At 36.2% G+C, this 8872-nt stretch overlaps 2 protein-coding genes across 3 annotated transcripts in view; one reads left to right on the top strand and one right to left on the bottom strand.

Annotated features, from left to right (window-relative positions):
* Window positions 1–631: 631 nt before the first annotated feature.
* On the bottom strand, window positions 632–1503 carry ND-MLRQ (NADH dehydrogenase (ubiquinone) MLRQ subunit). The gene is made up of 3 exons (XM_067140554.2): window positions 1340–1503; window positions 1069–1215; window positions 632–982 (listed from the first exon to the last, which is right to left on the bottom strand). Exons 1-3 carry the CDS (start codon window positions 1379–1381, stop codon window positions 926–928), a joined length of 246 nt encoding a protein of 81 aa, XP_066996655.1. The 5' UTR covers window positions 1382–1503; the 3' UTR covers window positions 632–925.
* Window positions 1504–2562: 1059 nt separating this feature from the next.
* The window catches only part of RhoGAP5A (Rho GTPase activating protein at 5A), a 335224-nt gene continuing 328914 nt past the window's right edge, over window positions 2563–8872 (top strand). For both annotated transcript variants that reach the window (XM_068230716.1, XM_067158364.2), the window contains exons 1-2: window positions 2563–2904; window positions 3033–3095. In XM_068230716.1, the coding sequence (XP_068086817.1) occupies window positions 2880–2904; window positions 3033–3095 (88 nt within the window). In that variant the 5' untranslated portion in view covers window positions 2563–2879. The remainder of the gene's footprint in view (window positions 2905–3032; window positions 3096–8872) is intronic.

Genomic DNA, 8872 nt, shown 5'->3' with positions numbered 1-8872 from the left:
ATATTTTGCACACAAAATTATACCATGATCCAAACGCTACTTGTGTCAGAGCTGTGTGGCAAAATTTGTAAACATTACCACGTTCTTAAGTGTATGAATCGAGGAAAACCTGTCAGGCTACTGTATGAACTGAAGTGCAACTTATATTTTGCACAGTATTTATTTAATAGAGATGTGAACCTGTAATTTTATTCTGCACAAAATGTGCACATTAATAATTTAAAAAATCAGCAGCAAGATCATTTGTATCTATAATATAGCCAGATGATTCAACAACTCCCGAGTTTGAAATGTACGTATATATGTTCACAAATTTTGCCGCCCTAGGCCTGTGCCCATGTGACCCATACACAAACACGGGCCTGCTGACAACCTACCACTGATCCACGAAGACAGCTAATGCTAGGCCAGAACATCGAATAGGTCACCACAACCTTTTTAAATTATAGCACACAAATTGTGCATTTTTTATAAGAACCAATTTTCATAATCACTTTGACACCACTTCAAACAATATTACACATGCGAAAACTGAACAAAATAACAGAATGAAAAAATAGAATGACCAACATACTATGTTATGGTAACAATTATACATACAGTATTAAAATTAGAATCACAGAACGAAGAGTATTTCTTCAAGATCTATTTAATAAAACACACATTTGTACATTATAATACATAATCATATCAATCACAGTTTCATATCCATAAATTAATACACATGAAAATCAAAAACAAAGCATTTTATTGAGTAATAAACTACACAATATCAAGTGGCACACAATGGACCACAGCGACCGTCTGATCATGCAAAAGGCAGAAACAACTTGCAGAGCTACTCGACGAGAATCAGATTGAAATAGGAGATTATCTATATTGTCCAAAAAAGGCTGCCACATACTAACTTCCAATACGAAGTACTTTAGAACTTGGGAGCTGGGCTCTCGATCTTTGAATAATCCCGTACTGGAGAATAGAACTGGAAAGAGAAACGAAAATCATCAGAATGGTATTCACACTGTTACAGACAGATTCGAAGAGAACTACTGATGGAGTTTCATTTACTTTGTACTGCTTGTTGGAGTACTCATTCCAAGGTTCAGGATTGGAACTTTTATTCCAGCTGACATCGGGATTACGGGTGGCTAATCTCAGCGTATAAAATACGGCTCCTACACAGCCTGCACCCACACACACATAGAGAGGAATCAGCTGAAAACGAGAATAAAATATATGAAACCTCTAATCAAGGTCTCATTACGAACGACCAAAGTTATCCTTCTCTAATCAAAGCTTATGTGTAGCTTGAGTGATTATTAGAATCCTTTTTACTTACCGCGGGGTGCTTTTTAAGACTCGAAAAGTTCATTCCCTGCATGGCTGTAACTATTTCGGACTTATTACCAAGAGATTAAAAATTTTCTAGCAATCCAATCACTCGTTCACACTACAACCGACGTCAGCGCCTGTGACCAGCTCCAAGGATGAAATGGAGGTTGAAATTGGGAGGGGATAAATATCTGCAAAGTGCTTATAGCTGATATCCCTAATTAACTTCTATGTGAATAGTAAATTTAATATTAAACTAATTTAAATGTTCAATTATATGTTCTAAAGTGATCTAATTACAAAGGCGAAAACATTCAATAGAATAATGTGACAAACATTTCCGGTAAGTTACCTCGGTAAGTAAAAAGTGTCGTTGTGCGACATCTGGCGTTTACTTTACGTACTAGTACTGTTGTTGTTTACACAACAAAAAACCAAAGTATAGAATTCATGCTAGGAACAAGATTCGCATCGAGAAATGTTTTATAGTGTTATATAATGTGTATGTGACATAGTTGTTGGCTTAAGATGATAACGGTTTAGAAATTTCATATCGATCTATCATATTCTGGTGATAGCAAAAACAGCGCCGTCAGACTAGCGTATATGCTTGCAAAAGAACGCTTTTTCATAAAAGATATGAGATACACCCTACAGCTACCATCTACACCACAAGCAGAAGAAGTCGTTAGGAAAAGAAAAGTAAACAAGAAGAAATATGGCCGGAATTTTTCACAACAGAAGCCATGCTAGACCGAAGATGGAGTGGACCAAACCATTACTAGACTACCTGTACATGGATTTCATCATAAATTGTGCATGAAAACATTCTTCCATGACCCAGATGAAGACTGCTTATGTGAGCGTTATCATTTTACAATTTGTACACAGAGACACAAGACTCTAAAGGAATACAGCAAAGAATAATGTATTTTGTATCTATTCGAACAGTGTATACCAATTTTATGCACGTTTGTGCGCTCTTTCCTTAATAATAATATTCTCGATTCAATTCAGATTTCATTTTCATTCAGTTGGCAGCACCAGGCAGCACTATCGATACCGGGACAGCTCCCTCCTTCCTCCTCTCCCTTTACACAAAAAGTGTGCAGTTAAAAAATACCTGTACGTCATTATCCACAGAGTAAACACAAAAATAAAGAATTGACTTATTGAGGAGCAGAAGCAAAGGATATCTTTGGAATATATATTTACAAGGGTACAAATCACTCGAATCGAAGCACGAAATCACTCATATGAAAACATCTATTGAATTGAGATTATGATATTACATGTGCTAATTAGGTGTCTGTAATTTTTGAGTATACAGCTCTGGTTCCAATTCCCATAGGATGCATATGTAAATAGGTGGGAACTATAGCGACGCGGAGATGTTGGTAATAACTTTTGAAAACACCGCAGTAAGAAAGCTAGGAATGTTATATGTCAAAATCGGATTAATTTGACATTTGTCATATTTCTATGGAATTTTAACTTCAAAAAAGTCCCACGTTATCAATTAACTTTTGAAGTTATTTTCTGTCAGTATGAACAACCAAACATTTATTGAGGGTGAGTTCTTGTTAATTATTGAGATCATTTGTATACAAAATTATCGTGCTATTTAACGTGGAAATAATAATCAAACTGTAATTGAAGTGATTAGTTGTTGATTTTGGAAAGTTGTTCTGTATGTTCAGGTAACTCTTCAGCAGGCGCAGGTTCTCCTATTTCACCTGGAAGACCTGTATGGAATCCAAACTGTAAGTATCATGACGTGAATTCTTTTATGCAGCGCTGTTAGTTGCACATTATCACTAAAAATGGTCGATATGATTCAGAAACGCATAAAATCTGTTTATAGTCTACTGACGAAGATTGATTCAGAATCCCCGTGATTGCATGTGATCTTGGCTCCACCCCCTGCCCCATACCCACTTCACATATTGATTTTATTATTATTATTGTTATTATTATTCCATTAGGTGCACGAAAATGTGTATACAACGTGAATAAAATAACGTGGATCTCAATTCTCTGTGCTCTAGTCCATCAGAGATTTTGCTCTTCTGTTACAATAGGTGAAGTGATATCACCCGTTTACAGAGCCTGTTGCAGAGCTTACATACACAGTCATGGAAAGTTTTTGTACACAACTTGTGAGGAGAACGACAAATCGCCAGATGCACTAGTAGGGCATTCCGTAAATCGTTGTTTGGTTATTGATTTTAAAGTAGACAGTAAGGAGTACATGTGACTTGGATTACAGTAAATGCATACGATGTTAATCTTACCTTGTATTACTTGATTCACAACTAAATATTTTTTTTATTATCCACCTTGTCAATACATTTGTTGCTTAAAGCAACTTATTAGTTAATAGTGGTGGCCTTTTTAGGCATTATAAACTTTGTCAATGTATTAATTTTTTCATCTCAATGCTGTTATTATGTGGCTGAAGATGTTACAAAAATACAAAACAGGTACCACTTTTAACTAATAAGTTGCCTTAAGCAACTAATGTATCGACAAGGTGGATAATAAAAAATATTTAGTTGTGAATCTGTAAAGTGCGATACGGACCATGAAGTTGATTTTATGTAATCGTATTACTTGTGCAGAGAGTTGTGTTCATTACAGTGCAAGACTCCACCAAAAATATTATAACAGACTGAGAGAGAAGAGTGATAAGAATTTTACACCATACAAGAAGCTCTGATGCATAACTTGGAATATAGAAGGACTAAAGAATGCCTATAGGCCTAGCTCATTAAGTCAAGATCGATTGGATACCTATGATATCGTAGTCTTCTTAGAAACCTTTTTAACAAAGGAATGGACTCCACCAGGTCAGTATGCGGCCCATGTGCTAGCAACGTAGGGGCCAAAAGGACTCCCAAATGGGGGTATTTCATGCTTAATAAGTCCAGGTCTATCACCTTTTGAATTGATTCTTAAGGCAATGCATCTGTGAAAATCCTAAAATCTACAGTTTTCATCCTATCGCCTTATAATTTTGATCATTTAATATCAGTATCAGTATGATACAAAATACAAAGTTTCAAGTTTCTATCAGTAACAGTTTTTGAGACATTCATAAATTTATCAATATTTTTAACAATTTTCGATGAATTTATAAAATGCTCCTCATGCCAAACGGCTCAACAGATCTGGCTTAAAATTTAATCTTGGTTTTAAAAGACCAATATAAAAGAAGTGATGTGTGGGTTTTGACAAATTTTAATTACACTGAAAGGAACAAATTATTTCACTTTTAAAATATATTTTATGATGATCATGATGAGAAAAAACTAGAGTGCCTCTGAACTATTGCACGTATTTTAAAATTTGCACACCAGTTTGTTAATTGTGTTGTATCTGAAACTATCTTAAAAGTTTCAAGTAGATTGATTGAAAACTGACATGAGGAGCATTTTGAATCTTGAAAAGTGCTGGAAAATAAATTCTGAGGAAAAAGAGATTGAAATTTTAGAGACGAACAATAGTCCAATACCTGAAACTGGTTGACTTAATACTCCCCACGCACCATATGTTGGACCCTCTGCTGCCTTCTTCCTGGCCTCACTAGCAGTTTTGAGAGTTTTAGTTTCCTTCAGGCTGTTTTCAACCTTTGTCGCCCAGACACTGCACTGTGGTCAATTCTATGCTTGTCCCTCATTACACTAATTTTCTGTCCTGAGCTGCTAACTTTAACACCCCTAAGACTAGCTTTTAGTTTCTCATTTGCTTCACAACCCATGTTGAATTCAGCAATTGCTGATGTTCCAGCAATCTCCAGTTCTTTATTTGACATAAACACTTTCTTCAGACACTTAGCCCAAATTACACTATGCATTCCCCGGGCACAATATTTGGTGTGGAGATTTTAACTTCCCCTACTTGATCTTGTAAACTAGTACTTACATTCTTATTCCTGTTAGAAATGGTATTTTTTCACTTTATCCAACACTTTACTAGGACGTTTCTTCCGGTGACGACAAGTCTCAATTCTTCTTCCCATTATGTATACTGATAATTACACAACCTCAAAAACTAAGCTGCTTGCACTAAGTAGATCCTGGTATTGTTTATGGATCATTTATAACACACTTATTACAAATATAACATTTAAGAAATTACAGAAAAGCAGAGTATAGGGCTAAAACACGAATGATAAACTCAAAACCTGAGATCACAACTCTTTGTTTACATTGAACACATCGACAAGCTCCATCACTGAAATAAGTGCCAATTCCACTCGATATATCAATAGTTCATCAGAATAGCCAACACAAAGACCCACAGGAACAAAATTTCTTACATTCAACACTCGCGCTCAATTCAAAATCTTAGAAAAACAAAACTAAAGATATTCATGAGAATAGTGTCGATGGGCGGCAACGCCCACTTGCACCGGGTCATTTAAATGGCTGCTAAGGGCTTTAAATGGCTGATATTTAAATAAAACAAAGCTCAAAAAGAAAGTACAAGGTATAAACATATAAGAATGTAAAAGGCTAAAAATGGATTTTTTTTTCACAATTTTCACCAATTTCACCGATACATTGCCTTAAAGAAGAGAACGTTTTAGTTGTAAAAAGTACACAGTGCACCATAATGGAAGTATACTTCCCACCAGACACCCATGAAAAAATCATAAAAGAGGAATGTAGCACAGCCTTCAATAACATAAACAAGAATGAGCCCTTCATAATGCCTGGCGATTTGAACTGTAGAATAGATTACTAATATCACAACACTAAGACAAAACTCGTTCTAGATTTCCTAGAAACAGAGGGTTTGACCCTCCTTAATGATTCAGAGAAGAAAACATACTTCTCCTATAACGGGAGCAGTACAGTCAATCTCGTCTTCTCAAAGATGATGGGACTCAACATCAAGAAACAGATAGTTCTTGAAGACATAATTGTCAGGAAGCACTTACCAGTAGAGACTACCTTCATCATTGACAGAGGATACGATGGGGTCCTAAATTCACAACAGAGATGAATTTGAGGATTAATAGCGCCCGCCTACTTGAGGAAGCAGTATGTATCATAGAAAATATGCTGGAAAACTCAAAGGTAATAGAACGATCAAAAGTAGAGTTAAACCATGGTTCAGTGCTGCTTTCTACAAGGTAAGAAGGGATGCATTAGATGCTCTACATAAAGTGGCCAGATTTCGAACAGAAACAAACGTACAAACATATTCAACACTACGAGAAGGTGATTAAAAAAGCCAAGGAAATATTCCAGCATTTAACTGAAAATAAATTGATAGAGGGGAACAAAATCCATACAGCATCCTGCAACCAAGGCAACAAAAATTTCTAAGGCACACGGCAATGGAAACGTGGACATCACATTTCAGTAAGGTACTACAGGCCAAGGACTCCAGACCAACCAAGAAGAATGACAATAACAATATTACCATTACTGGGTTGTTCACAGAAGACGAGTAGAGGAGGCAATCCTGAAAAGTAAAGACCACAAGGCTTGTGGTCCAGGTAACCTATTTAATGAACACTTGAAGCAGAGTATTACAGAGCTCAAAGCAGCTTGGACAGCCGCCATGAATCAATGCCTCATAAGAGGATCCATTCTGGACAGATAGAGATAATGCCACACTAAAGGTACTATACAAGGAGAAAGGAAATCATGAGGATCCACACGCATACAGGGACATTGCATTAGAATGCATTCCATTTAAAATACTGACTAAGCTCCTTGCAAAAAGACCAACAGAACTCGTGGACCTGTGATACCGGAAGATCAATTTGGGTTTTGAAGGTTCAGATCAACTCTACAGGCTGTTCAGTGCTTACAAAATGACATACTAGAAACAACAGGGAGACAGAAAGGGAAACTACATGTTGCTTTCATTGACTTCTCAAAGGCCTTTGACTCTGTCAACAGAGCATTACTGATGCTAATTGGAAGTGATAATGCCCTATTTGTTCTGATACAAAATATACTTGCATAGAACTACGTACAAATTGATGACAATTTGACAATGTCTTTTTCGATAGAACAAACGACAGGAGTGCTTCAGGGGGTTCCGATGAGCCCAATTCTGTTTAACATAGCGACCATGGTGCAGTCAGGAGAATAAGTGTGGAGAATGTAAAAATTTATGTCTATAAGGATGATATGGCAATTATGTCTTCATCAAGCAAAGATCTACAAGCAGCTTTTGATAGATTAGTGGAATGGGCAGGTAGAAACGATTTACAGCTGAACTCAAGTAAAACAGTAGTTTTGACATTCAAACGAGAAGGGAAAATTGCGTTGAAATACACAATTTATTATAAGAATGAGAGATTGAGTGCGACAGGCTTCGGCAACCGCCACAATTCCTACCCTCGCTGCTAGATGGTGGCTTCATTCATTCCATTCCTGACCCGGTCGAATGACTGGAAACAGGCTGTGGATTTTCATTTCATTTAGTGAGAGATTGACACCCACTTCCTTTAAATAATGGGAATGACTCTACAGGTCATGGGTACAACTTTTACTCTAGGTACATATAAAAGACAAGGTTACTGCTACAGTAATAGCCATGAATGAAATCAAGCACCTGAGGAGTCTTTCAGTGGATACGGTGATGAAGCACTTTAAAGTGAAGATCTCACCAATAGTGAGTTACGGACTGCAGCTAATATGGGATCATCTTACCAAGAGTAATTTAAGAGAATTAGAGAAGACCAAAGCTATTTATAGAAAGAAAGTTCTAAGCCTATCGAAATTTACTCCTTCATGATTGGTATATGAGCTAGTAAGAGAAAGATTCCTTCATAGAGGATCTACGAGAGTGGATGCTACTATATTCTACACCTGCCTACGACAGTATTCTACAAGAACTTCATTCAAAGAAAAAGGAAATATGGAGCATGTTTTATACCACGGATGCCATGATGATTCAAGATTGGAATCAAAGTATGAGCTATGACATGATTTGCGGTACATGGATTTCATCACAGAATATGTGACAATACGAAACATCATGATCCGCAGGAGGATTGTTTGTGTGGGATGTCAAGAACCATTGTGATCGTTATCACCTTCAGGAATGTGGAACAAGAGTAGTATCTTTGACCAAATTTTGTAGTGATTAACACAGAGAACTACATATTGTATTCTAAGTGAAAATTTTTGTATCTGTTTCATGGCCATTGACTGCATGAAATTATATTATTAATGCAAAGGATATAATTAGAGATACTATATCTGTAATAGATATATTTAAAGACTTGAATTTTTTTTTTTAAACATAGTTTATACCCCCATTAGAGCACTTTAATCAGTCATATACATTAATCTAATAGTATTAAATACAGTCAGCTTTTCAGCTTCTTCCGCTCCCAAAACTTCTTCATCCTGTCGGACCTGGCTGCCCTTTGGTTGTCAGTCATGGTGTACTTCCTTCGTTCAAATGTTAAAAGTTTGAATCACAAGTGTTTATTCCTTAGAATTCTCTTCTCTGCCTTCAATTTAGAGCATTGATAAATTTATTTCTACTAAATCATTTATGATCTCTG

The sequence above is a fragment of the Anabrus simplex genome, chromosome 1 (genome assembly GCF_040414725.1).
Source record: "Anabrus simplex isolate iqAnaSimp1 chromosome 1, ASM4041472v1, whole genome shotgun sequence".
Taxonomy (NCBI): domain Eukaryota; kingdom Metazoa; phylum Arthropoda; class Insecta; order Orthoptera; family Tettigoniidae; genus Anabrus; species Anabrus simplex.
Note: the sequence above shows the minus strand (reverse complement) of the source record. Positions and strands in the feature narration are given on the sequence as shown.